We start from the raw sequence: 27,323 nt of genomic DNA, 5'->3' as shown, positions 1-27,323 counted from the left end.
GGCAGCCGGGTTCAGGCAGCCCCCAATTCTCATACTGGCAAGACCGTGCTGATGGTGTGCATTTGACAGACCTCAGCTTTCCCAACCATGACTGAATGCAAGCTGCTTTCAGAGAATTCGTAGGGTCAACCTGTAGCATTTAGCCATCAAAGGCACTTTGAACCCACGGTTCTCTGCCTTGGCTGCCCATTGAAATCTTCTGGAGCAGGATTTTTAAGATCTTCTCAGGTGATTCTAATGGAGCCACTGCTTTAGACCTGTAATCCCCAGATAGGAAGGCTTCAGCGTTCTTTAGGTTGCACAATTACCAGCCCTCCTTCCCATCCCAACTTGGTTTTGTAATCACCCCATCCTTGTCAATAAACTGGACACTGGTTTCCAGGACCTCTCTTTTCCACCTTCCATACACAGGCCAGGCCTTTGGTCCAGCTGGCATGTTAGATGATGCTGGTCTTTAAAGCCCCACCCGAAAGGTCGGTGTGTGTGCTGTACCTGTACTGAAGTCCAGAGGCACCGCAGCCTCGACCTTTAAGTTTTCAGACCAGGCAGACAGCCAGTGGTTTCTCCAGTTGGAGCTCAACAGGATATAGGATGCAAATTCAGAGCTCAGAGGACCACTGTCCTCTTAAGATGTCAAAGGGATCTTGACCCAGAGGTTACCAGCCAGAGGCTCTGGACCTGCCCAACTCCCCTAGACTGACGCAGGAAACCTCCAACATGGATCTGCCTTCATGTTCCCTTTCCTTTCCTCCAAGGTTTGCTAAGAACTCCAGCAAAGTGAAAAGCAGAGTGAGAAGTAAGAACTTTGGATCTGATCAGCCCAGAATTTAAATGCTGGCCCAACGAGTTACCATTTATAGATAGATCCTTAGATGAATTATTTCACTTATTTTCTTATTCATATAAGGGACTGATGATAATACTTATATCATTATCTTGTTTAAGGATTGCAAGAGATAACTAGTAAAAATACCTAATAATTTTTCAGACACACAACAGTACTCAAGGCATATGAAATAATTCCATGTTTTATCAGACATTAACATCAGATTCCCTTGATCCTCTAACTTTTCTCGAATATATATAAAAATCACCTGGGAATCTTGTTTACAATACTCATTCTCAGGCTCTGTCCTCAAGGGCTTTTATTGCAGTGGGTCTAGGGCGGAGCCAAGGAATCCAAATCTTTTAAATCTGTGCTTTTTAATAAATGCCCAAGGTATACTTTCAGAATGTTGATATATGTGAACTTAAATTTTCAAAATTTTGAAAAATAATTTTACCTTAGGCTGGGAATTCCTGTCTTAAATATGTACATCTGACAGTCATCTTCTTCAAGATGTGTTTGTTTGCAAGGATCAGGAACTCACTCAAACTACTTTAACCAGAAAGTGGAAATTACTGAAAGGATAGAGAAGGATCAATCCCAATTATGGATCCCCAGTTGAAGCACCTCTGCTGTAAATAATGTCTGGAGTCAGTGTGGCATATTTGGCAATATAAACAAGAACTGCAACAACATAAAAAAACAGTGCATGATTAACAGCAGGATTTGGGCCCAATCGTGAATCCTTTGAAAGCTCAGAGGTGGATGATTCTAGGCTGGAGCCTTGGTGAGAATGTGAGGCAGACCTGAATCCCTGAACGACCAAGGAGGAGTAATGGGTAGCACCAGAGAAGAGATGGCATGACCTCAGCCCAAAGCCTGGAAAGGAGCAAAGTATATTCCCGGGACAATAATTATACCTGTCTGCCTGGTGGGAGAGTTTGGGTAAAGGAGTCAAGAGTAATGGGAAATTAGCTGAGACATTGGATCGGAATCAGATTGACAAGAGCCTTGAAGAGGTTTTAACTTCCACTTAGGTGTAATCACTGAAACATTTTTGAACACCTAACAAGTGATATTTAAGAAGAGAATCTGATGGCAGTGTGTACATAGAAGGGAGACTGGGGAGATCCAGAGGCGGAAGCCCAATCATGGGGCTACTGCAGAAATCCTGCCTTCAGGTGGCTGGATTCTGAACAGGGACAACGCATATCTGTTCAGAAGTTCGTATGAGCCATGTGCCTACATCATTCAAGAGTTGATTCCTACTCAAATAATTTGAATCTTTTATCTACATAAATCATTCTCTTCCTTATATATTTCAACTTTAACAACTCTCCTGAGCTCAACTTGAGCTTGGATGTTTATAAAGCTCTCCCCACACCCAAATGGAAATAACTCTAAAGATGTTTAAGAAATTTTAGCAAAATTGTCTCCCAAAAAGGGGAAAAGAAATAATTTGAGACTCCAAACTTTTAGCTGAATGATTACATTCTTAGGAGCTTTTATCTGGGAGTTATGCTCGCGGTTACGATCCTTTCAATATCTAAACCTATATTTATGGTAGTTGTTAATTTGCTTGCAGAGAAACAGGGACGAGCACAGCAGGGCTCATCTTTCTCAAACCAGACAGAAATAATTATGGCCTAAAAGTTGGCTTCCTATTTTTAAGAAGTAGGTTCATTTCTCCTTCTGGATACTGAAAAGAAAGCTCTCGTTTTCCCCCTCTGAAGCATCTGTTGCAGTTTGTTCCCATGGATGTTGTTTTGCAGCTGATTATTTTCTCATAATAAAATAGGACTGGGTTAATTATGCAAAATAAGAGTTCAGGGCAGCTTTCAATAAGCTCAAATGGTTCACAAAGTCATAATGAACTTATTTTTTCTAGTATTTATTCACTCATTGAGTACCCATTAAAAACCTTTTATGGTGAGCTCTGGCCATTCGATTACAAGTAAAGCAGACAGAGGCCCTACCCTGGGGAAGTTTACCATCTAGTGGGAGGGACACATAAAAACAAGTAAATAAATACGTATAATTAAAGTTGCAATATATGGCATAAAAGAAATAACATACTGCAGTACTGAGATTAAGAGTAAAGGAGTTGATGAACCTAAGCTCCTTTGAAGAGATAACCTGAAGGATGAAATGGAGCTATTGGTCAGAGGAGCATGGATAGAATACCCTGGCAGAGCAGAGCCCTAGGGTTGTGCACAGCAGAACATAAGGAGAGCAGTACCTAGGGTGGAGAATGGCTGAAGATGAAGTGAAGAAGCAAGCAGAGGCTAAGTCACTTGGAGCCTTGAAGGTCATTGTATTTAACTATAAGGACAGTGGGAAACTACAGCCAGATACGAAGTCTAACAATAGAGCAATCATGCTTCAAATCAGGGAATCTGGAGATTGTGGCGCTTTATCCATATCCCCTTTAGATGACAAATAGATAAATGCTCAGGATCAATAGTAATAAGACCCATAAAGAAGAAGAAAAATCACTATGATTAACTGAGCATCTTCCCTGCACCAGCTCCTCTGCTAAGCACTTCCACAACCGCTCAGTGAAGGAGGACTCGTTATCCCCACTTTACAGGTGAGGAAACTGAGGTGCGGGAGGGCTGGATAAACTGCCCCAAGTCTGTCCACTCGTAATGATGCAGTAGAGAATTTGAACCCGGGTCTGGCTTCAGAGCTCCTGCTCTTACCACAATACTTGGCCGTGAATGAGGAAATGAAAAATCACCACTGGATCCCAGGGCCTAGATTCGTCAAGCTCCCGGATTCTCTGCCTTCTCAATCTGACTCCCATGTATTGGGCTTTTCACTCTTTCTCAATTCTCTCAGTTTTAAGGGAAGAAGTCCTTATGTGTCAGATCTGTATAATGTGTTATTTTTTAAAGTGCTCTCTTCTGTTTTCCATTTTAGTCTCCCATCGATGGGCCATAGGGAAAAGACAGAAAGAAATCAATAGCTATAGATAACTTAAATAGGGGCCAAACGTTGTTCCTTTATCCCATTTAATATTATTTCATTTAAAAGTCATAAAATCCCTGTGAGAGAAATCGTCTTATTCCCATTTTATAGATGAAGAAACTGAATCTCAGATAACCTGCCCAAGAGCATGAGAGCGGGATTGACTTGAGTGCCCATGCCATCTCTCACCTCTATTTCCTTAAGAAGGTAAAAATAAGAAGTGCGGCCATTTAGTGAGTTCTTATGTGCTAGATAGACACCGTGCAAATCATTCCACATAGTCGTCTCATCAAATTCTCAAGATCATGACTTAATGTAGATGTTGTTACTCCTACAGAAGCAGATTAGCTAACAGAGAGATTAGCTAACCTGCCCAAGGCCACATAGCAATGGGCAGTGATCCAGAATAGATCCAGGTCTGTCTCTAACTCCCATGAGGAGAATAACCACAGTATGCTACTGAGTAATGTGGGTAGGCCAAAGAGCAGCTCCATTTCAGAGAAGGCGACACTGACAACCCAAATTGTGAAATGGCTTGATGCTGTCCACATAGTTACAGCAGAGGCAAGACCAGAACCCGTGTGGTCTGACCTGAGTGCACCAGGGGTGGGTGGGAGCGCTCTTTGCCTTTACTACTAGGTGGAGAGCACTCTGAAAACCCTGATTTCTGCTCAGTGGGTGAAATTCCGTAGTTGTGAGAAGCTGGCAGCTTGACACAGGCTAAAAAGAACATCTTCCCCTCCACAATTGATCAGGACTCCACATCTGAGGATAGTATTCCTACTTGCTTCTACAGAACATGGCTGATAAAATTATAAGACAAAATTTGGTTGGTTGGAAGATTGTAGCCCTTTAAGCCAGTAAAACTTTAAGGGAAGAAACTATTCCTTTGCCTTCTGCTATTGTGGCTTCTGGGGGAATTTCCACTGACCACAACTGTTAAGTGCAGCGCCAGCCCTCAAGTGAAAATATGAAGCAAGGGTCCCACCAGGCTCCAGGTCTTTGATTGCCTTTTCGAAAGTGCTGCAGGCAGTGAAACGGGAAACTGCATGAAAGCTGGGTTCAGATAACACTGAAACAGGTCTGCAGCTTCGACTCCGAGCACTCAGCCTGCTTACCAAAATGCCAACTCCTCCTCCTCCTCCTCCTCCCAGCTGTCTCCGCTTCATGTGCATTTGAGGGTGGTGCCTAGAACCAGGCACACAGTCTACGAGAAAGAAACCCAGTTACTGGCACCTAGCCATCTTTATCTAGGAGCATTACCCTGGGATAAATATTTGAGCCTACATTGGGCTTCTTAGTAATATGAGTCAGTGCACAGAGCTTTCTGCATGTTTGATCAACAAGTATTGAGCAAACAACTATAATTGCAAGGATTTCTTGCAAGTTTTGGCATGAACACCCTTGTTATCAAGGAAGCTGTAAGATCAGCAAAACTGAGGAGCAAATCTGTTCCATCCATGGTGTCTATATATTTATTTGATTTATGAAAACCATTTCTCCCCTCCACTCATGGAAGGTGAAAGAAACATAGCTCCTAATGTGGCCCGGATCCTAGCAGAGCTGTGACAAAAGGCATAGCCTTTTCTTCCAGGCCTTCCCTTCCACCTTCTCTTCCGAGAGCCCACTAGAACTGCTCAGTTGAACCCTGCATCAAATTCCCACAGTCCTGGAAAGTACCTCTCTTTACTGAACAAGTTCTCTTTCCAGGGTTCTCAGAGGAGGAGGGTCATTTCAGCACCAGCAGCACTTCTTTTCAGTCTGGCTTATTTGCTTGGAAGAAGCCCCCTTCTCCTCCTTCGCCCCATCTGAATCCTGTCTCAAGGTCCTGCCCCGGTCTTCTGTTCTCCACAGAGCCTGCCCTGGTTGCTCCTCTGCCACGAACTCTCCCTGCCCGGAACTCCAGCAGCATCAATTGTTGGAACCACTTGCTTGGCTCTTGGGTCTTTTTCATGCTCTATGCCGTTCCTCCGGGTCAGATGCTAAACTGTGTGATCACAGAGATTGCCCATTTGTTGTATTTTCCATGGTGTCCAATGTCGTGCTGTGCATATTTATTCATAGTAAAGCGTCCCAGAGGGCTGCATACTCTTCATGACCTACACTGCATGACAAGTGGCAGTTCCGTGGCCTCTGTGTCTTGTAAAATCCCCTCAGTCCTCCAACTCCCCCACCCCCCGCCTTCTCCTCCAAGTCCATATCTATAAAAGATGGCATTTTGGGCTCCACACACATTAGCAGGCCCGGAAACATAAATAGAATCAACAGCAGTTTCTGTAATGAGCGGAAAATCTTTTTTTAAAAATTGTTTGCCTCAGCCATCATTAATTAGACTCAGACTTTGCAAACATCCAGGCCGGGCATTTCAACTAAGCTATTATTTCTATTCAGCTTATTAAAAAGTCAAAATGTAAAAAAAAAAAAAAAAAAAAATCCCATAATTTGAAGAGGCTGCAAAGATTGCAGAAGGGCATGCTCAATTAAGCCTTAGGTCACTCCTACTTTCCCAGCTCCTCCTCCTATATCTAAGAAGCTGTTAAGATCCATCGTAAAAGCAGGAGCTCAATTTAGAACAAATCCAGTGAAATGCTGCGGGATCAGCTCAGGGGGCCTGCAAGCTCATTTTACTAAGTAAACCACACTTCAGAGTTCACAGATATCTGAGTTTTCCTTTTAAAAACACGAGCAGAAAGTTGTTTCATGGAAAAAAGTGAATTTCCTCAGTTTCAGAACCTCATTTGTCCTATGCCTTCATGCTAGACTCTAACTAAGTGTTAAACTGACTGAGAGAAGAATAGCATTTTATTTAAGTGAGCTGGGTGCCCCCATGCAGACAAAAACTTTCACATGTTTTGAGGATAAGCTTTATTGTCTAAAATTCAGTAAATCCTTAAAAATGTTTCCTGCATGTTAGAGTTTCTATTTGGTATAATGTACGAGTATACATGAAATCATAAATGAATGCCAGAAAGATATCCGTATAATAGTAAATTTTTATTTTAAATTCAGATTCCATAGAACTGACATGGATCGAGGATAATGTCCATAGTTAATAAGTGGCTATTGGTTTAAAGTACAGAGAGGATTTTAGTTAAGAAAGGTGACTATTTTTTTTTCTTTTTACATTTTATTAGAAAACGAATACAGTAAGTCCTCAATGTTGTCAATAGGTTCTTTATTGGAACTGCAGCGAAACGGTGTATTCTGAAACCAGTCTAATCATGGGTTAGTTTTTAACCAAGAGTTAAGTTTTTACAGCCTTTTATCAACATTATAACAAAACAACGTTGAATGAAATGACGTTCTTAGAGGACCTGCTATAGTTTCAAAATTCAGGGAGAAAACATTGACAGTCCTGAAGGCATGGATGAGTCAATTGTGTGTACCAAGTTGCCTGACCTTTTAAACTAAAAGCAATGGTCCCAGGCTTATCCAATGTGTGTTCTGCTGTCAGCTGAAATCATGTATGTAGCCCTTCTGTGAGAGCCTGAGCCCCACCCCCCCAAGCACAGACCTCTACATTTTTTGCCAAGTAAAGGTGTCAAGGCCTTTTACAAAGCAGGCCAATATAGATCTTGGACATGGAGACATGATACGGTCACAGCATTATTGTTTACAAAAGATAAGCCATTTAGCATCTGACCTGGAGGAACAGCATAGAGCGTGTTGAAATAGGCCTCTTGGGAAGGCGGTCCCCAAAGATGATCATGCTTAATAAGAAGAGGGATGTGTTGCAAGATGCAGCATATGGCCTTTTATTCATAAGACCCTGAGATTATATTTACAGGGAAGAAGGAAAGCCAATACATAGTATGCTATACTGCCAGTTTATGAAACCACATAGAAATTGTGCTATTTATTCATTTATTCAATAAATAGCTATTGAGTGCCTACTATCTGCCAGGTTAGGCACTGTGGATATAGTAGTGGGTAAAAACAAATCCAGTCTTTGCTCTCAAAGAGTTTATAGTCTAAGGAGGAAGAGAGACAATGACCCAACAATCAAAAAATAAATATATAATTATAAATTGTGACAAGTTCTCTGAAGGTTGGTAATTTATACTAAAATGTGGGTGAGTACAGAAATATTTCACTGGTAAAATCACCAGGGTTTTGGTGGCAAAATCCATATTGGATTTGGCGAGTGACACAGAGAGTGGTGGGGTTAAGGAAAACTGCTAAGTTTGTCTTAGAGAACTAGACAGATGTAATTGGTCAAGAGATAGTTAACCACCCATGGGCCAGCCCCGCTTTAAGCCCCAGACATCTTTAAAGCAGAATGTGTCCTTCATGATAAATAAGACACCAAGGAACATGCTCTGAAAGATGTGTGGAGCAAAAGGCCCTATACCATGAACGGATAAAAGAGGGTGGTCTTTTATTAACACGTAGAAAAAAAATCCTCTAACAGAAAATGGCCGAGTAAATAAAGATTGGTTGTTCATTGGAGAAGGAGATAGGACAATTAGGGGGAAAAAATTAGGTGTGCCTGTGTTAAGGAAGGAGTTCCTAATAACTCTATGTAAATACTTATAATTCATTAAAGATTCTTGAGAAATCTCTGCATAAACTGAGTACTTTGTGAGAAAGAACCATAGATTTTTAGAGTCCAAAAAAATAAACTCATACATACAATAGATTTCACTTTAAATATACTAAATACCTCTTATTACTTGGCAAAGTTCTTTTACATCTGCTGCCTCTCTTACTCCCCCAACAATCTAACGCGATGTTGCAAAAGTAACCATATCAGTAAAAGTAACCATATCAGTAACAACACGTCGCATTTTTATAGTTCTTTATGAGTTTCAAACATGCTTTCCCATGTATCTTTTTTCTTTTTTTTTTTTTGACATCTGTCCAAAACACGGCAGGGTGATATTATTAGCCATCTTTCAGAATCTTTCAGCAAATTATGCACGAGGCCAGTGGTGGGTGATGAGATACAAGCTTATATGAGCTACTATCTTTGCCCAAGAGTAAAATCAGTTCTAGCAATAATAACAAAAGTAGTAGTGACAGCTACCATGGTTTGAAAACTGAATATATGTCAGACATTCTCCTAAGTGCTTTACTACTAAGGTTGTTCTGAGGCACATTTCTTAGTGCCTTATTTTCATGAAGGGCATGTGCTCCTTGTGGCCCGATGGTTGTTAAATAACTATCTATTGACCAATTGCATCTGTTTGTTCTGTCTATAAACAAAAGCCTTGTCAGATTTCCTTGAATCTCACTCACTCTCTACTTCACTCTACAATCCAATATAAATTTTGCCATCTAAGTACAAATAACTTTATAAAATAAATATCTCTGTATTCAAGTCTGTTATTCATTTGCTTTCATACAGCCCTTTGAGGTCAGGTTTTTATTCTTATCCCCATTTTACAGAAGAGGAAACTGATATTCGGAGCTTTAATAACTATCCAAGCCCACAGGGTCAATAAGAGGTGGAGCTCGGATTTAAACATAAATCTATTCAGCACCCATATCTATCTTTATCTGTCTCTAGAGCCCAAGTCCTTAATAATAATTGCTGCTGTTGAGGACATACTTATCCGATTCTAGGCACTGCTTTGAGCTTTACCTATATATTATCTCATTTAAAATTCCCAACTCAACAACCTCATTCGGTAGCTACTATTCTTATCCCACTTTTACCAATAAGGCAACAGAGACTCAAAGAGGTTATGGAACTTGCCCAAGGTCACACTGCTCCTGAATGAACTGCCGGAAGCAATCTGATTCCAGATTCCAAGCTATTACTCAGTATGTTAGACTGTTCCCTAAAATTGGGCTTCAGAAAAGTTAAAGGATTTGTCAAGGACCATAGGTCAGGTAAGTACAGGAGCCGGGCCAGGACCCAACTTCTCACACTGGATTTTACTTGAAGCACGTGATATTATATTCTTAGCCTGTCTCCATTAGAAGCTAATCATACTCTCACCTCTAACATCACCCAACCTTGTGTGAGTCCCTTCCACTTCATCTAGTGATTTCCCTTCAGCAATTCTCCTGTGCTGTGGTCACATCTCTTCCATGGCTGCCACTGCTTGAGTGGGGGACAGATCCTTTGCCTCCCACCCCCATCCAGTCTCCAGTCCCTAAGCTGATCTGCTATCTGGGGAAGTTCAGACAGACTGATTACCATACAGTCTGGCCTGTTAATAACCAAGGGAACCCTCCCCCCTCAAATCCACCCAGTGCCATTGTGACTTCCTACCTTTTGAAACCAGACATTTCAGACTAATAGAAGTTACAGTCGCAGACAAATCCTGCCCATCCCCCTCACTGATAAATTTTACTCTATTGGCTACAGTGCATCCTTTCCAGATGTTTTAAATTAAGATTGGGAAAGCTGTGTTTTTACTGGATTGAATCACAGCACTTGGCTGACAGTTTTTGGCCCTTCATACACTCCTTAGATTTATCAGCTAATTGCAGACACTTTGAAAGACTAATACAACATGTGTTTATTATGACAAACCCTGCTAGTGTGTCTTTGTGGTCAGAGATTCACGGGTGTTTCCTTTACTGACCTCTGGTTATGTATTAGAGTTGGTTCGAAAACATTGGTTCAAAGTCAAAAACTTACATGGGTGAAAATATTTCATTTATGTGTTTTGGTGGAGTTGGGGATAGGGACAGGATAGATCCAATAGCTCAATTTTTATTCTTAGACTGTTTTGAAATCTTTTGTTGTGAATGATAAAACAATTTATTAAAGGATGCCAAATGCCTTAGGAATTGTATTCGAAACATCAAAAGATAGCTTTGTAGTTGTTCTAATGCCACTGTTTAATAAGTTTCTCCACATGGGTTAATTCTGTTTCTTCCAGTGTAGCCTGTTTGGAGACTTGTGCCTGAGGACATGTTGAAGGTGGTGTCTACCTCCCTTAGTCATGGCAACCACTGGCTGAGGTGGCCCTTCAGGCAGGAAGAGCCCAATGATAGCAAATTGTGGGGAGAGGGTGAACAATCATCATCACTATTCAAGTCAGACAGTTGTCACCTGGGTTATGAGTCATTGCACATCAGGATCCTGGTGAGTCCTAGTCTTAGGACATTGCTGCATATATAAGAGACCTAAAGGACTGGACCAATCATAGGAAAGGGGAGGATGGAGAAGCCAGCAGGGAAATATGGATGCCCAGGATCTATCCTTGGAGTCCCTAATCTCAAGTCAGAATGACAGCGAAGGGAACTCAGGAGCTAGTGGTGATACCAGGTCCCAGAGCCAGCTGTGTGAGGACCACTGATTCCAACAGAGATGGCCACTGGGTGTGAGGAGTTTGGTGCATGCGAATCCTTTTACAGTTGAAACAAATTTGGGGACTAGCAGGGAATTGAGGCTGCTCCTGTGTTTGAGGGTGGGGGCAGGGGTGGGTAAGCCAGAAGCTGAGAAAATAAGGCAAAAGCTGACAAAAAGGAACAAATTGCTTCCTACTGTGGACTCAGGTAGAAGCTGAAAACAAATTCTGTAATCAAAGTATGAAAATGCCTTTAGATTGTACTAGAGTGAGAAGGAATGCCAGAGAAAGTAGCTAGAAATCTGAATTTTAGAACTGTCAGAAAAAAATATTACTTTTTTATGACTTTCAGATATATAAAGTTACCTAAAATACATGGTTGTGAGGGAACCTGTTTCAATGAATTCATTTTTTTTGTCATCTGCACATCAGAGAAAGATTTCTGAAGTATTTTGTTCATTTCCTTTCACATTGCTTCTCTATGAGGACGCCCAGATTTCTCTCTGGAATGGGTAAATATTATTTCTTCTGAGAAACTGGCTTGTTTTATTCTACAGATTGAGAATCTCATAAATATTGTCTGTCCTCATGTGCTACTAGAAAGCTTAGAACTAAATCCATGAGCCACTCCTAGCAAGGAAATAAGCTCCTCACAGTATATTTTTTTCTATGCTGTTCTCACTTCTTACTTTATCTTCCGTTTATTTTCCTTTAATCCATCTCCTCCTAGTTTGAAAGTTATTGTGTCATATTTTTTTAGTGTAACTTGTGTTGTATGTATCACTTAAGCTGGAACAAAGTAGACTATGTAAGTAAATACATCAGTGCAAATAAGTAGGTGTTTCCCAATGTGAAAAGATACCTTTTCTTTTACTGACTTTAAATTTTATAATTTCACTATTAATTCTCCTAACAAATACCCTTTTCATTAATAGAAATGATTTCCTTCAGCCCTCTGAACCATCTCAATTTCCAAATTAAGTAAGGCCCAGAAAATATACTGCATTTGCTTGACAAATTAACTTAGAGTCCTACAGTTATTTAAAATACTTGGTTGACATTTTATAATCAATATTCAACAAGAGATGGGATTCGTAAATAGTGGAGAGAAGCTTAAACCTTACCAGTCAGACACTCAGCTTTGGCCAGAAGAAGCTTTCCTTATGGACTCCCCATTGGGTCATGGGGTCCCCCTATACTCTCTTCTCAACCCTGTAAATTCTTATTTGAGGGAGAAGACTGCATTTCCTCTTAAGACTTAGGGCGTCCTCCTGAAAAGTAGGGCACAACAAAGCAGCCTTCACAGCTCTCTTCCCCAACATCTTTCCATACTTCTCTAACAAAAAGAAAACTCTGAGTATGGTAATTGGAAAATGATCCTATAGAGTGTTGGCCATCTCCACCCTACCTATTATCACTCTTTTTTTTTTTCTACTTTTCATGCTTCTTTTGTTCCAGCTAAAGAGATTTATGTATTTCCACTTTCTCACTTTTGCTCACACCATTCCCAGCCTGGACCCAAACCTTCCCCTAACTCACTCTTCTCCACTTGACTGAGTCCTACCCTCAGGTCCCATCTCTTCCATGAAGTTCTTCCCAATGTCCCAGGCCTCGGTGACCTCCCCCTATGAACTCTATAACTCCTGCTGTCTGCCCCCTCACCCTGGCACCTAGTGCATGTGACCAGCCATTGTTATTTATCTTTTTAAGTGTAAGTCCCATTTTCCCAGTGAGATGTCAGTTCTTTTCATAACTAGGTTCAGTATATCATAGACTCAAAAAATATCTGCCAAAAGAACAAATGAATGAATAATTCATCTGGCTTTTGGGATACCCAGAAGCATCTGACACACTGTTGACTTATTGAATGTTCAACATTAATGCTAGTAAAGATGTCGCTCCTCGCCCACACACCCACTTTAGCATAATGTCTTTGAACCTTCCTATTATGGAAACTAAAGGCAAAACCAACTTCACTGTTTTAACAAAGTAATCTGTGCTTTGACTTTTTGATTTCCTCTCCTCCTAGATTTTAAAGAAGTCCTGCATCGAAATTCTAGCAGCGGAACCATCCACCATTTGTGCAGGAGGTAAATCGGAATTAACTGCTGTCATACAAGTGATATTTTGAGTTTGAATCACGTGTTTACTTTATTGACGGGAAACAGGGGAGGCAGGTCAGGAAGGAGGAGGGTGGAAAGAGTAGAAATTGTTAGATATATTTGCTACTAGGAAAAAAAGATAAGAAAGAAGCAACATGTCAGTTGTTTGAAACTTTGAAAAAGTCTGTCCAAACTCTCTCTTTCTATGGGATTAATTATGAGAGTATTGCAGAAATACTGGATTCCTACACATCATCACCTGGCTAGAAGTGGAGTCTAAACCTCCCTCGTGGCAGCCCTACAGATACCAGGTGATCACAGTGATCATAGGCCACCTGTGAATGGTTGATATATTTAATTATTTAATTGGTTCTGGCCTCTCTCCATAATTAATATATTGATCTTAATTAATTGCTCGATCTACCAGTCCTCCTCACAATTGTGTAGGCAACCCCAATCGTCCAAGTAAAGGACCATTATAGTTTTGTCATTAATATAGGAAGTCTCTACTTATACAAAGAATCAACCTTCTCTGAGTTACAATATTTTTTCTACTTGATCCAGATTGGGGTCTTGCTATTATTTTGTATTGTAACAGACTGCCTAAAACTTCAACCATGATGGCCCTTTTATAGGATTCCTGACAGGTTTCCCAGCATTCTTTTATTTATTTAAAAAGTATTGTTAAGGACATACTGAATGACAGGGGCCGTCTTAGGTGCTGGAGAAACAAAAAGGTAAATTCTCTCCCCGTGAATTCTCGTGTTGCACAAGCTTGAGTCTTTCACCACTGAGAGGTCATCGTTGATATCACCTTTCTAGTCTCTCAAAATATCCAATGCTAATTATTAATTTATCACAGAAAATACATCAGGCAACCGTATAAGCATGGAGGAAGAACTTTTAGGCTTTTTCAAACACTATACATTTTGATTCTTTATGGAAAATTTTATTGATATAAATGAAGTAATTCCTTAAAGATTTCATTACAGTTTCTTGGCTATATGTTAGAACAGCTGAAAAACTTTCAAGGAGTTAGATGCACTGAATAATATGTGCCAACAACGAAACAAGTATATATGTAAACATATAAAGTTGTTAACAATACTGGGTGACTAACTATTCAGAGATATGTGTAAATTTCCAAAAGAAAAGCAATCAACAAATATGATCCACTGACCTTTAAATAAATTGCTACCTGGCAACACATATGGCAGCACAGTTGTGATTGCCACAGGAACAGATGCAGGAGAACCTCTTTAAGAAAAGGAATTGAAAAATCTTACCTTTGCCTATCTGACTAAAGCTAATGAGCACATGAACCAGCACCAGGGCCTTGTAAGAGGTCTTTGCAGTGAGGAGCCTCAACTATGAGTCATTAGCTTTAAGGTAATTTGCCTCCAAAATTTTGATAATTCCTTCATTTTAAAATAATTAGAAAACAAGGGAGTTTGTTAATTCTTATTAATTCATGAGGAAAACCCAGCCTTGTGGTTTAGCAATCCTACTGGATGTGTTGCAATCTTGTAGTGAGTCATAGAGTCTAAAGACAAAGAATATACTTCTGTTAATTCATTAGCATAATCAATTCCTCTCCTGTAGGGTTCTGGAGGACAAATAAGGACTCATTTCTTTCCACTTCCCACTGCCTAACAGAGGATGTGGCACTTAACAGATAGTCAATTAATGTTGATTGAATGCCTTGATTCATATATTCCTTCAACAAACAATGTACTGACATTTGTTTATTTGACCCATATTAACTCCTTTCACATCACCTTAAGAAGTTAGCATACCTTTGAATTGTCTAAATAAAACGAAGCAAAATTAGAAATAGCTAAAGATAGAAAGAACAAGGACAAAATAAAAACAAAATCTCAACTTAGACAATAGAAAAACATCTTCCTAAATAGTTCTTGAATCAAAGTTTAATAAACCAAAATCTCCTTTACATACCTTTGAGATATTCAGGACAATAAAAATGTCACACATAAAAAAGAATATGGCACAGAAATATCAGTGTCCACAAGAACTGATCCTAGCAAATTCATAAATTTTAATATATTCCTTATTAAATAGAAAAGAAAAATAAATAATGAAGTAAAAGATATTTTTTAAAAGCCAAGGAAAAATACAAGAAAAGAAGATAAAAATGCATTAATAATTTTAAAAAGTTAAAGCAATTAAACTGATAAATTTTTCAAGAGCTGTTTCTTTGGTAGAATCAATAAAATAGATAAATCTTGGGCCAATCCAATCTAAGGAACCTTTCTTTAGATATTTTTTAAATCTCTGGCTTATGTGAAATATTGCATATTTTTATAGACAAACAGTAGTTTCCTGTGTTGGAGTAAACTATCCAATTCTATTTCCTTTATTTCTTATAAAGAAAAAATTAATACAAGACACAGTGATGGAAGTTAGCCCTAGGTTTCAAAAAGGCAAGCTCCCATCTCTCTTGAATTAGAATCATAATGGCTAAAACATGCTGGCTAGAGAAGAACTTTAATAAGAAGAAAATGAAACTTCCAAAAGATATCCTTACACCAAAAGTTCTTCCGTGGATTTCCTCGAAGGTCAATGGCAGATCATTCTCGGAAGGAAGTACGGCTTTCGTGAAGCACTGGAGCCCATTTCATTGTCCATGGTTATGAATCCTGCCAAGTAGACCTAGACATACCTGCTCTGCGATTTTCGTTAGGGTACTGCTAGGATCCAGGGACTTATGTGAAAGTGCTTTGAAAAGCATAAACTGTTACACAAAACAAGGTGACATTATTGTCATCGATATCATTTTAATGAAGACTGAATGCGAGAATTATGATGTTGATAACATTATATCTGGATGAGAAAAACATGCCTGAATGTTTCTCTACTGAAAGAAAATTGGGAGAACATTGATAGAATTCAGAGTACCTGCAAAACAATTAATTAACTCACTATGTGCTGGAGAGAAAGTAAACAAGAAAATAACTGATTGTTCATATCTCTAAGTATAATGAGGGGACTAAGCCCTAGACAGATCTGTGGGGAAAAAAAAAAAGTAGAACTTGCTTTCATCAAAAACTTGTCCTCTCAGCTCCTTCCCTCACTCTGCGAATGACTTCCCCTCACTGGCCTCCAGTGCCACCTTTGGTGTGGAGCCCACCCAGGTCTGTCAGCTCTGTGCGGACAGTTGAATTCCTCCAAGGCAATGATCTCAGCTGGCTTTCAGCAACAACTCAACAACACCCATGGTTCTGACAGCAAATTGAGCTCTGAGAGAGGTAGAGAGATAATACACTGGGTGGATGACAAAACTGAGATCCAACATGATCTTTATATGTTGAGCTGCAAATAACAAAGTGAAAGTTAATGGAACAAATAGAAAATGTTGAGCTTGGATTCAAACAGCCAGTTTCACATACAAGCAGATTCATATGGGGAAAAAGAAAAAACAGAAAAGCATAGCTATCTTGATAGCCAACAAGAATGCCTCGGACCGAAAAAAAAAGGCTGATGTAATATTAGGGTGCCTCAATAGCCATCCAGTGTCCAGGTCAAGAGAGTTAATTCTATGCCCTATTTCAAGTTCAGACCGTGGTTCCAAGTCCCATATTTTAAGAATGGCATTGACAAAGGTGTGTTCTTAGGTGAAGAGGTGATAGACCCGGAAACCATCACCAGAGTTTATAAACTCGTAGCCTACAATCCCTATCTGGTCTACACATACGTTCTTTTTGATCCGCACTGCTTTTTTAAAAGAAACCTTAAATAATTGCTAACACTTAAAAATCTGATTTCACCTAAAAATTCAGATTTTCATTCCTTCTTGAAAAATCAGATCTAGAACACTGGGCCTGTATTTATTGCAAGAAAATATTCCCTTTAAAAGTATGTACTCTTTCCAGTTCACCATACCGCTTGCTCACCGCTCCCTATTATCACCCAATACTCAGGCCAAGCATAAGATTGCCATTTAGCATGGAGCTTCTGTCACTGTATTTACAGCCCCTGTTCTAAAACAGAAGCAAAGAATTAAACTTGCTGTGTGGAGAGCCTTTATAGCACCTTGGACATTATCTGCATTTAAATAATTCTGCTTGCCTTCCAATACAGACTCTTTTTAAAAGTTCCTAATTAAATACATTTGCAGATTAGGCTGTGTGTAATGAGAATTGATCCACTGTTAGACTGGCCCTGCCTAGTGTAGCTCCTCTCTAGAAAATGCACCCTGTTGCCTAAGCACAGTTTTCCTCTGATCCCACTCAGCTGGCTGCAAACTTAAATGGCTCTCAATGTACTATGTAGGCAAGCGTTCCAGGAAAGAACTAATTGGAATCAAGTGTGCAACCTGCCAACTGCTCCACATTTGAAGTTTTTGTACTCCAGAAATGGAAGGAGATTATAATTAGCTCCTCACGTTATCATTTCAGAAGCAGTTGTATTATTCCTTCTGTGTTGTTTCCCACCGTTTGTAATAAAACTGGATAAAGTATCACAAAAGAAAGGTAGTTTTAGGCTTCATGTTTTCCGTTTGGAAATTAGGTGCTTAAAACAGATACATTTAAGCAACATAAACGGTGATTTTCTTTCTTTCTTTTTTCATTGTTTTTCAAAGCACTCATGCCTGGCTCTTAAGTACCTCTTCTGGATGAATTGTTTAATTCTCTGCTTCAATTTCCTGTTCATTTAAAGATATTTCTGTTTGAAGAGGAACTCTCGTACACTGTGGTGGGAATCTAAAATGAAACAATCACTTTGAAAAACAGTTTTTACAGTTTATTAAAAAATTAAACACACACCTACCATATCACCTGGCCATTCTACTTCTAGGTATTGTAATAATACAAGAGAGAAAAAAAATCAATGTCCAGACAAAGACTTCCATACGAATGTCTATAATAGCTCTTTTTTAATAGCCAACAACTGTGAACAATTCAAATGTTTATCAGCAGGTAAATGGATAAAAAAATTGTAATTTATTCATATAATAAATAATACTCAGTAATAAAAAGGAATAGACTATCCATAAATCTCAGTATAATTATGGATGAGTCTTAAAATAATCTTGCTGAGTAGAAGAAGTTAGACAAAAAAAATTACTTACTGCATGATTTCATTTATATAAAATCTTAGAAAATGAAACAAATCCATAACAACAGAGGGCCAATCAATGGTGGTGGGGAACAGCAGGAGGGAGAAATTACAAAAGGACACATGGAAACTTTTGAGGGTGATAGATGTGGTCACTTTTTTACTTGTGGTATTGCCCAATGATTATAAACATATATGTCAAAATGTATTAAGCTATATACTTTATATGCAAGTTATTTACCTCACTAACGCTGTTATAAATAAATAGCTATAAAATTTTTAAAGTTCTAGAATAATTTAGGCATCAGAAAGCATTTAATATACATTAGTCTGTATATTATATTTTAGATGTTACATTAAGCATCTAATAGGAGAGCAAATTCAAACTCACTTATGAGATGAAATATCATTATCAATAATTTTTTAGAAAAGTCTTGGGTGACCAGAGTAAATGGAGAATATACAGATGTACCATTTCCAGATACAATGAACGATTGTCAGTCTTTGTTGAGGTCCTCTCAAAGTTATGTGTTCCACATTTCAAAAAAAAAGGAAAAATAGAAGGAGAGAACAGAATGAAATAAGTTTATCAAACTATTCGCTGACCTTAATTTTTTTTAATTGAGCTAAAATTCCCATATCTAAAATTTACCCTTGTAAAAAGTACAATTTGGTGGTTTTTAATATATTCACAAATGTATACAACCATAACCACTCTCTCATTCCAGAATATTTTCATCGCCCAGAAAGAAAGTCAAAGCGGTCACTCCCTACTTACCCCTTTTTTGCAGCATGGCAACCACCAACCTATTTTCTGTCTCTATGGCTTTGCTAATCTGGACTTTTCGCATGAATGGAATCATGCAACATATGGCCTTTTGTGCCTGGCTTCTTTCATTTAGTATAACGTCTACAAGATTCATCCATGTATTAGCATGTGTCAGAACTTGATAGCTTTTTATGAGTGAATAATATTCCATTGTCAGACTTCCATAGTGATCACGTTTGGACATTTGGTCTGTTTCCACTTTGGGCCTATGATGAATAATGCTACTCTAAACATATATGTACAAATTTTTACGTAGAACTACATTTTCAGTTTTCTTGGATATATATATATACCTAAGGGTGGAATTTCTGGGTCATAAGGTAATTCTGTGTTTAACTTTTTAAGGAACTACCAAACTATTTTACAAAGCAGCTATACTGTTTTACATTCCTACCAACAATGTATGAGGGCTCTAATTTTTTCACTAACACTTGTTATTGTCCATCTGTTTTATTATAGCTATTGTAACGAGTACGGAGTGATAGTTTATTGTGGTTTTGATTTGCCTTGCTCTAACAACTAATGATGTTGAACATCTTTTCATTCATTAGCCTTATTAATTCTCAGAAAATAAAAAGGATTAGATCTGACTGGTACCTGAAAAATGACCACTTTGTTCTTTTCTTTTATTCCCATTCTATACCAAGATGTCATTTATTTATTCATTCAATGAACTTATATTGAGACTGACTCAGCCTTGGGTCAGACACAGTCAAAATTTCTGAAGAGTTAGAAATGATGGCCTCTACGATCAGGAAGCTTAAATTATAATCGAGAATAAATAAGAGAGACAAAAGAATTGTAATGAACGTATGTCTTAAAGATACTTTTAAAATATGTACCTTCAAAAGATTAGATCAAAGACCATTTTCAAGTAGAAATTCCTTCCTAAAGTCCTACAATTCCTAGCCACTTCTTGTAAGAGCTGTAACTCAACATGCAAATTGCGTAAAAACACTTAGCTGTACATATTTTGAAAGGTAGGGGTCAGGGCTTTGTGGATAAACGGAGTTAAATCGGTATATCCTGGTTCTGGAGTGTCCTGGCTCTCCCCTGCTGGCTCATTCATCTGACGGATTTTGTTACATAACTGCAGCGTGTGAACAGCTGACGTTCTAGTTGGGCTGCCGAGTCAGATGTCTGAGCTCCTCTGGAAACCACATGTGCTCTCCGACAGTGAAAGGGCACCAGGCGCCTCCCCTCTGCTGTGCTTCCCACAGCATCGCTTCCTCCACCTTCTTCTCAGTCCTAGCGGGTAAAATTGTTTGGTTTCCACTGGTGCCACATCGTGGGTTCCTGCTGTCTTTCTTCCTAAACACCCTGAGGTCGGGCCAGGCTGACGTGTGGGCAGCCTCTTGTACGGAGGGCTCAGCAGCTGAACTGGTAATGCGAGAGCATGTTAGAAAAGGGACCTCAGCGTGCAGCCCACGTTTCCAGAGTCTTCTCTCCCTCCATCGAGCTTTGAGGAAATGAGAAGTAGGCACAGAAGTGAAGCAGAAAACATTTTGAATCAGCAAAAGCATCTAACGGCAGATTTCTGGAGGTCTAGCATTCAAACTAAAAACGGAAATAGGTTTCTATAGGCTTAATCTGAGTAAATAAAATACAATAAGATACTTCCACGCTGTTGTTGAACCAACGACATCATCAGTCACATGCCAGGTGGACATCTAAAGAAAACCATTAAGTCCATTGTTTTTTAAACTTAGCAATTGTGTGTATGCATCAACATGCATATAAAAAACCTTAATATTCATAGGACTTATGGTCCTGAAAGACCACGTGCCCATGACCTTAATTAATATAGTTTAAAACCAAGGCAATGAATACTTGGATACAAGTTTTGCTGCTTAGCAATTACATGACCTTGGGCAAGTCAAATTCCTTATTGTTGAGGTCAAAATCTCAAATTCCTTATTGTTGAGGTCCATTATACTTGTAAAAAGCATTCTGTTCTAATTTGTACGCTTATGGCACACTCAGTGCCTCTGGGTTCTTTTACTTCGGTTTTGGTTTCTTGCTTCCCATTCAGCAAGATCCACTTTCCTGCAAAACGGACAAATCTGCCTAAAATAAAAATAAAAATAAAATAAGCTTTAAAAAAACCCACAGTGTCAATCTCTAAATTAGTCATGTGTCATAAGACAGAGGATCCATTTTAGCATAATGGTAAAGAGCATAGTGACTGAGTTCTAAGTGCGGGGCATTTGATGCCTGATGGACCTGGATTCCAGTTCTGATTCTGACAGCTACGAGCCATGTGACCTTGGACAGGTTATTTAAACTCACAAAGCTCAGGTTTTTTCATTTGTACCTACCTGGGCTGTGGGCAGTTTTAAATGACATTAGACATATACAATGCTGAGCCAGGACCTGGCGCACAATGAGGGAACAATTAACATCAGCTATTATTTTCTTGACAAACATGATCTCTAAATTAGTTTCCCAGGAATTAAGGTGACCATACACTCATGATATTTATTAAGGTTTGAAAGAGTCCCATGTGCTAGTCCTCTAATTCCATTCTTCCTCCAACAAAACTCTACACTTGGATAGCAATTTACAGTTGAAGATCCACTTTCACAAATACTGCATTTTTTTTTCCTCTGACTTTTTGCTGATTTCTTTTTTTTATATGCCACACGGCATTATCCTATGCCCCAGCTTTATACACAAAAGGATGAGAAAAGAAAGTAGAGCACTGACTATTAGTTACTAGAAAACTTAAGCAAATGTTCCTAAACATTTAACTAATGAATTGACAAGGGCTATTCCCAACCCCCCTTGGTAAGACTATTGTAAAGAACCATTATTTACTTTATAATGATTTTATTAAAGCATTAATTCAACATGCATCATTCCAACATGAAATTAATATACAGGGCTAGAGAACTTGTGAGATATATTTTCTCTTCTATTCAGAGAGAAGTGAATACTAACTACAATAAAAGGGCCAACAGCATTTCAAACAGGTTAATGTTTGACAACTAGCCGCTGATAAGCAAGACTTTGATTTATTGCAAAGGACAATTATTCCCACATAACACTAGCTATTATTACTGTGTGCCCAGCAGACACAGGAGGGCCAAAGCCAGTAACAAACAATTTCCAACCTAAAGAAAAATTTTTCTGGTTGTGGAAGGAAAGACAAAAGAATAACACCAGCCAGTACATAATCACATGCTATGTTGTTCAAAACAGAAAGGGAGTGCCATAAGGCAGTGGTTTTCAAAAAATATTAGGCATCTTGAGCTCTAAAGAAATCCTTTTGGTGGCATTCTATATGTAAAAAAAATACGTGAAAGTTGTTGAGTTGATTGAAGAAGTGGAGGGTCCCTCCCCTGTGGCCCTAGGATGCAGAGATCACAGTTTTTAAAACTGAGAGGACTTGAGACGTGGGTAAGATTTGAACGACAGAAAGAGGAGAGCATGACAGTCCAGGTCAGAGAAATAGCAAGAGCAAAGGCAAGAAGGTAGGAATTCAAAGTAAGAAGCTGTATGCCTGCCTAGTGGTCACCTAATGAGAAAGAGATGGGAAGTACGTGGCAAAAGACACCCACATGGTGGCTTTGGATTTCCAACCCGCACTAATTTTCAAATATTTTAAGCCTGGTGAAATAGTTAAATGCACTAAATCAGGGCAAATGGGAAACCTAAGTTTAATGGCCTGCAGTCAAATCACGTGTCTTGTCATTATTTGTTTCAGAATCATTTCAAGTAGTCGTGAGAGGGAACGGCTTCCGACATGCCCGCAACGTGGACAGGGTCCTCTGCAGCTTCAAGATCAACGAGTCAGTCACGCTCAGTAAGTTCTGGCAGCCTTTATGGCTTTCTTCAGCCTGCTCAGGGAGGGAATGGCCGCCCATCTTCGGGCAGGGTCACAACCAGGAAACCATACAGAGAGGGGTCTACCCTGCTGGAATAGCCTCCAGCAAGGGCAAAGGCAGCAGGGTGCTCATTTCCTAGTCCACCAACATGTGGGCTAAGTTACGCCCTCTCAGGTGTTAGTGTCGGTGCTGGTTCGTGAAGACTTACAAAGTTCGACATTTCTCAACAAAGTATTAGGGACTCTCAAGCACAAGAGTGAAAAATAGACGGTCTAAACTTATTGATTCTGAATAAACCAAAAGCCAAATTGTTAGGCTTGCATGTGTAGATTCTGGAATTTTTTTTTTTAGTCTGGATGATTCTTTCTTGGAGTAGCCAAGAAACTCTCATCATGGTGAATACCTGACATGAAATATAGGAATATGAAAGTAAAACTAAGTGCATTTCATGCAAAAAAAAAAAAAAAGAATTATCATAACATTGGCACTCTCACAGGACATTTGTAGCAGGCAAGTTCTTAATTTAAAGACATGTGTGATTCATGTCTCTGTCCAGGAGACTTGGGGAAGTCTGATTATAAAAGGATAGATGGCCAAGAGCCCTGGTTATTATTTACATCTGGCATCCATCACACAGATAATTATTGATTCAGTATCTGCAGTGATGAAATAGTAATATACAGCATTTTCTACAGTGCTGTGTCCTTTTAAATGCTTCACATCTTTTTGCCACAACAGCCCTGGGAGATAGAAAGAGAAAGGAGGACACTCACAATGATTGACGAGCCACCCACAGTAGTTTTGTCCTCCTGATAGTAGATACTATCCTATCTCTAAAAAGGAAGAATCAAAGGGTATGATTTTTTTCCTCCTTACCATCGTAAAACCCTCCTGAATATTTAAACAGAGATATGTAGTGGCTTCCTTACAAACATCTGGAATTCCTGGCCTTGGAATAATCGCAAACATTTGAAACCTTTAGTTAGTTTTCTTAGTACTTGGAAATATTTTCACGTCTCCAAAAAGTATTTGCTATTTGAAAACATTTTGAAATATCCCTGAGTAATCACACTGTGAAAGTTGGGTGTGTGCCCTCTACAGAGTTCTTTTTTTTCCCTTTCAATTGTGATGTCGCTCAAGTTCACCTTCCCTCTCTCCTTAACCAAAATCTCAAACCTAAGATCAGAAACTCTTGAGAGTTAAACTCAGACATCAACACCTTCCATAGAAGGCTTCCCGAATGAGCGAGCCTTCGGAGCAACCCCTCTCTGAAGATGGATGTAAATGGGGTGTAGTGTTACCATTGCTTCACTACAGAGATGCTGCATTGGGATAACGTGAAAAACAAATTCACTATGGATTTGTAGAATAACATTCTAAAAGCCTATTTTCCAGTTTCTCCATGAAAGTTTATTTCTTGAGAAGCAAGCCCATCCTTTCTCCCTCTTCTCTTCTTCTCCTAATATATACCTGCAAACACCTGCATGGCTCTCTACCTCATCCATGTACGTAAAGAAGTAAAGGCTGTTGGAGTAGGGATTTGGCACAAACTACAAACCTAAAGTGCTTCCAGTACAGTGCTGACAGTTTGGAGAAGTGGAAGGCAGTGACTCAACCATATTACATACTGCAGGCAACACTTAAACGCAAACATGTGGTCATTAAAAAGAACTAAGGGTGAAATGTTGGAATTTGAAAAAAAATCCTTTATTTATTAATTCACCTGTTCATTTCCATTCAGCAAATAATATGAACAAGAAACTATGGAAGACAGTAAAGATAAATACATTTTTAAATGCAACATATTCAAACCTACATCCATCCTAACCTACAGCACTCCTACAGTCAACTTTATGCATGTAAAAGTCTCTACTGAGTTATCCCTGTAAAAGAAAATAAATTTATATTCCTTTACTTTTCCCATTCTCCTTTCCCATCTCTGCATCCCAAGTTTTAAAATGTTATCTATTTTCATTTTTACAGTACATATTTCCTCTTTCAAGATTTTTTCCTAAACACTGCCTTAAATTTTGTAACAAAAGAAAACATAAGTGCTATTATTAATCAGAAAAAGACTAATCGAAGGCCTAATAATGAAGCTAAGACTGTTGTAGCTCTCCAGCCTGTTCAAATGTGATACAGGACTCGGAGTTGTCAACAAATAACACAGTAGCAGGTTATATGAAACAAAAACTGTTAAATATAAAAGAAAAGATTGAAAATGTATATTTATAGTGACTTTGAATGGATAATTAAAAATGAACACTATATAAACCTTTTTAAATGGCTATGAAAAGGTTTAAAAAGGTTTAAAAAGGTTTAAAAAGGTCTGCAGGTCGTGATCCTGATGCTGATGCAAATCCAGGACACTGGCCTATACAAGATAGTGAGCAAGCGCAGTAGGCTCCAAAGGGCTGTACCGCACTTTAAATGGGGACTAGAAAAGATGCTCAGTGACTCAAGGCAGGGGAATAAAGGTAAGATGTTATACCACCCAAAATGTGCCCATGACCATCCTGATCCCTGTGGTCCTGGCAGAGACAATGAACATCCAACCCAACCTACAGCACACCTACAGTCAACAACCCTCTCTAAAAATGGGCTCATGGCACCAAGTGGCAAACAATGTGAAGATGGATGGAACAAAAAGGAGAACAAGCAAGAAGAGAGGACTAGAGAACAATTTCAAAGAGAATGTATAATAAACACATTTAAAGTGTGTAAAGAAATCAAACATACCAAAGGGAAAGAACATTCAACAAAGGCAGATTTGCAGGATAACCTAGTTTGAATTCTAAATTTGAAAAAGTTTATTTGCTGGAATACAATTTAATAGACGGATTAAGCAGTGTGATTAGACACAGATGAAGATGAAATGTATGACCTGGAAGAGAGGTACGAAGATATCCCACCCCTACCAGACCCAGATGTTTTTCACTCAAGTTTTATCAGACTCGAAGGGACAAAGAGCTCGTATCTGATATGGGTCTAAGTATTTTCACCATAAGCATCTTTGCTGTTAACGTCTTTGCCAAAAGCATTTTCACTGTAAACATTACACAATTAATTGGCAGTAAGGCAATTTTACCGTAAAAGAAAAACAACTGGTTGACCGTTTGGTGTACATTTGGCAGGCTTAATGTATTTAAGCTAGTTGTCAGTTGGTTTCATCTCTCCATTGACGAAGTTCTCGCAGTTATTCCCATGTAAATATATAAGATTTATATTATATGTAAATCCTAGCCCTCATAATGGTCTAAACACTGAGGAGTAGACATGGTGGTCTTAAAATAGTGGATGACAACAACTGCTATGAAGCCAGATCGCAAAGCTACGTGTAAAGCCAGATTACATACTATACTAGAAAATGATCACATATCAGTGTGCAGATTCTTTAGTAAACACAGTCATCCCTCCCACCCATCAAAACCCAAAGATTACCAAGCTATGGCACATAGAAAAGAGATGGCTACTAATTCACAATCTTCAAGAACATAAATTAGCAATTCTTTAATTGGAAACTCATATCTCTCTTAAGCAAAAAGAAATTGCAGCAAAAAAGAAAAAATTGTATGCCAGATGAGGAGACAAAACAAGCAAAAATTTTTAAAAAGTATAATACTCTGAACAAAAGATTTCTAAGACAATGTATTTTCATTTTTCACAATAAAATCTTTTATTTTGTAAGTCATTTTTCATATTTCATTATGTTTTTTTAATGTCCCTTTTCATTTTTTATTATTTTTATATTTTATGGTGAAATTGCCTTACAGCCAATTAGTTGTACAGTGAAAATGTTTGTGGTGAAGGTGCTCGCAGCAAAGATGTTACAGCAAACACGCTTAAGGCGAAAATACCAGACGTGAGCACAGGCGCTGGAACAAACCACCCAGGAAAAGAATTCTGGCTTTGCCTTAAAGCTGTGTGACTGTGGCAGGTTATTGAACATCCCATACCTTAACTTTTCTATCTGTAAAATGAGTGCGACAATAATAGCACCTCTACTGTAGATTATTATGAAGTTTAAATGTGGGAAGTGGGCTTAGAACAGGACCTGACACAGTAAGCAATCAATCAATGTTAGCTGCTGGCATTAACTTATTACAATCATTATCACTATTATTAAATGGTGTAGCAACTATCATAAAAGCATCAATTATCTTCAAATTAGTATTTACTTTTAATACAATCCCAGTGAAAATTCTGATGGGACTTTTTAAGTTAACAGAATAATTCTAAAGTGTATATGGAAGAATAAACATTTAAGAATAGCCAAGACAAATGTGGAAACTTACCTTAGCCAATTTTAAGATGTATAAAAAAGTAATTGAAATAATGTATGACTGGTGCCACAAAAGGAAAGCTGAGCATTGAAACAGGAAATACAAAGTCCATAAACAGAGCCAAACACTTATGTTAATTTAGTATAAAATAAAGACCTTTTTA

The 27,323-nt window shown here is 38.7% G+C and overlaps 1 protein-coding gene across 5 annotated transcripts in view; it reads left to right on the top strand.

The window, feature by feature from the left end:
- ANTXR1 (anthrax toxin receptor 1) overlaps window positions 1–27,323 on the top strand; it is a 216,557-nt gene that overhangs the window by 57,979 nt on the left and 131,255 nt on the right. For all 5 annotated transcript variants that reach the window (XM_025045169.1, XM_006909524.3, XM_025045170.1 and 2 more), the window contains exons 9-10: window positions 13,073–13,133; window positions 22,757–22,855. In XM_025045169.1, the coding sequence (XP_024900937.1) occupies window positions 13,073–13,133; window positions 22,757–22,855 (160 nt within the window). The remainder of the gene's footprint in view (window positions 1–13,072; window positions 13,134–22,756; window positions 22,856–27,323) is intronic.

The sequence above is a fragment of the Pteropus alecto genome, unplaced genomic scaffold, assembly GCF_000325575.1.
Source record: "Pteropus alecto unplaced genomic scaffold, ASM32557v1 scaffold131, whole genome shotgun sequence".
Classification (NCBI taxonomy): Eukaryota; Metazoa; Chordata; class Mammalia; order Chiroptera; family Pteropodidae; genus Pteropus; species Pteropus alecto.
This window is presented reverse-complemented; position numbering and strand designations above follow the sequence as displayed.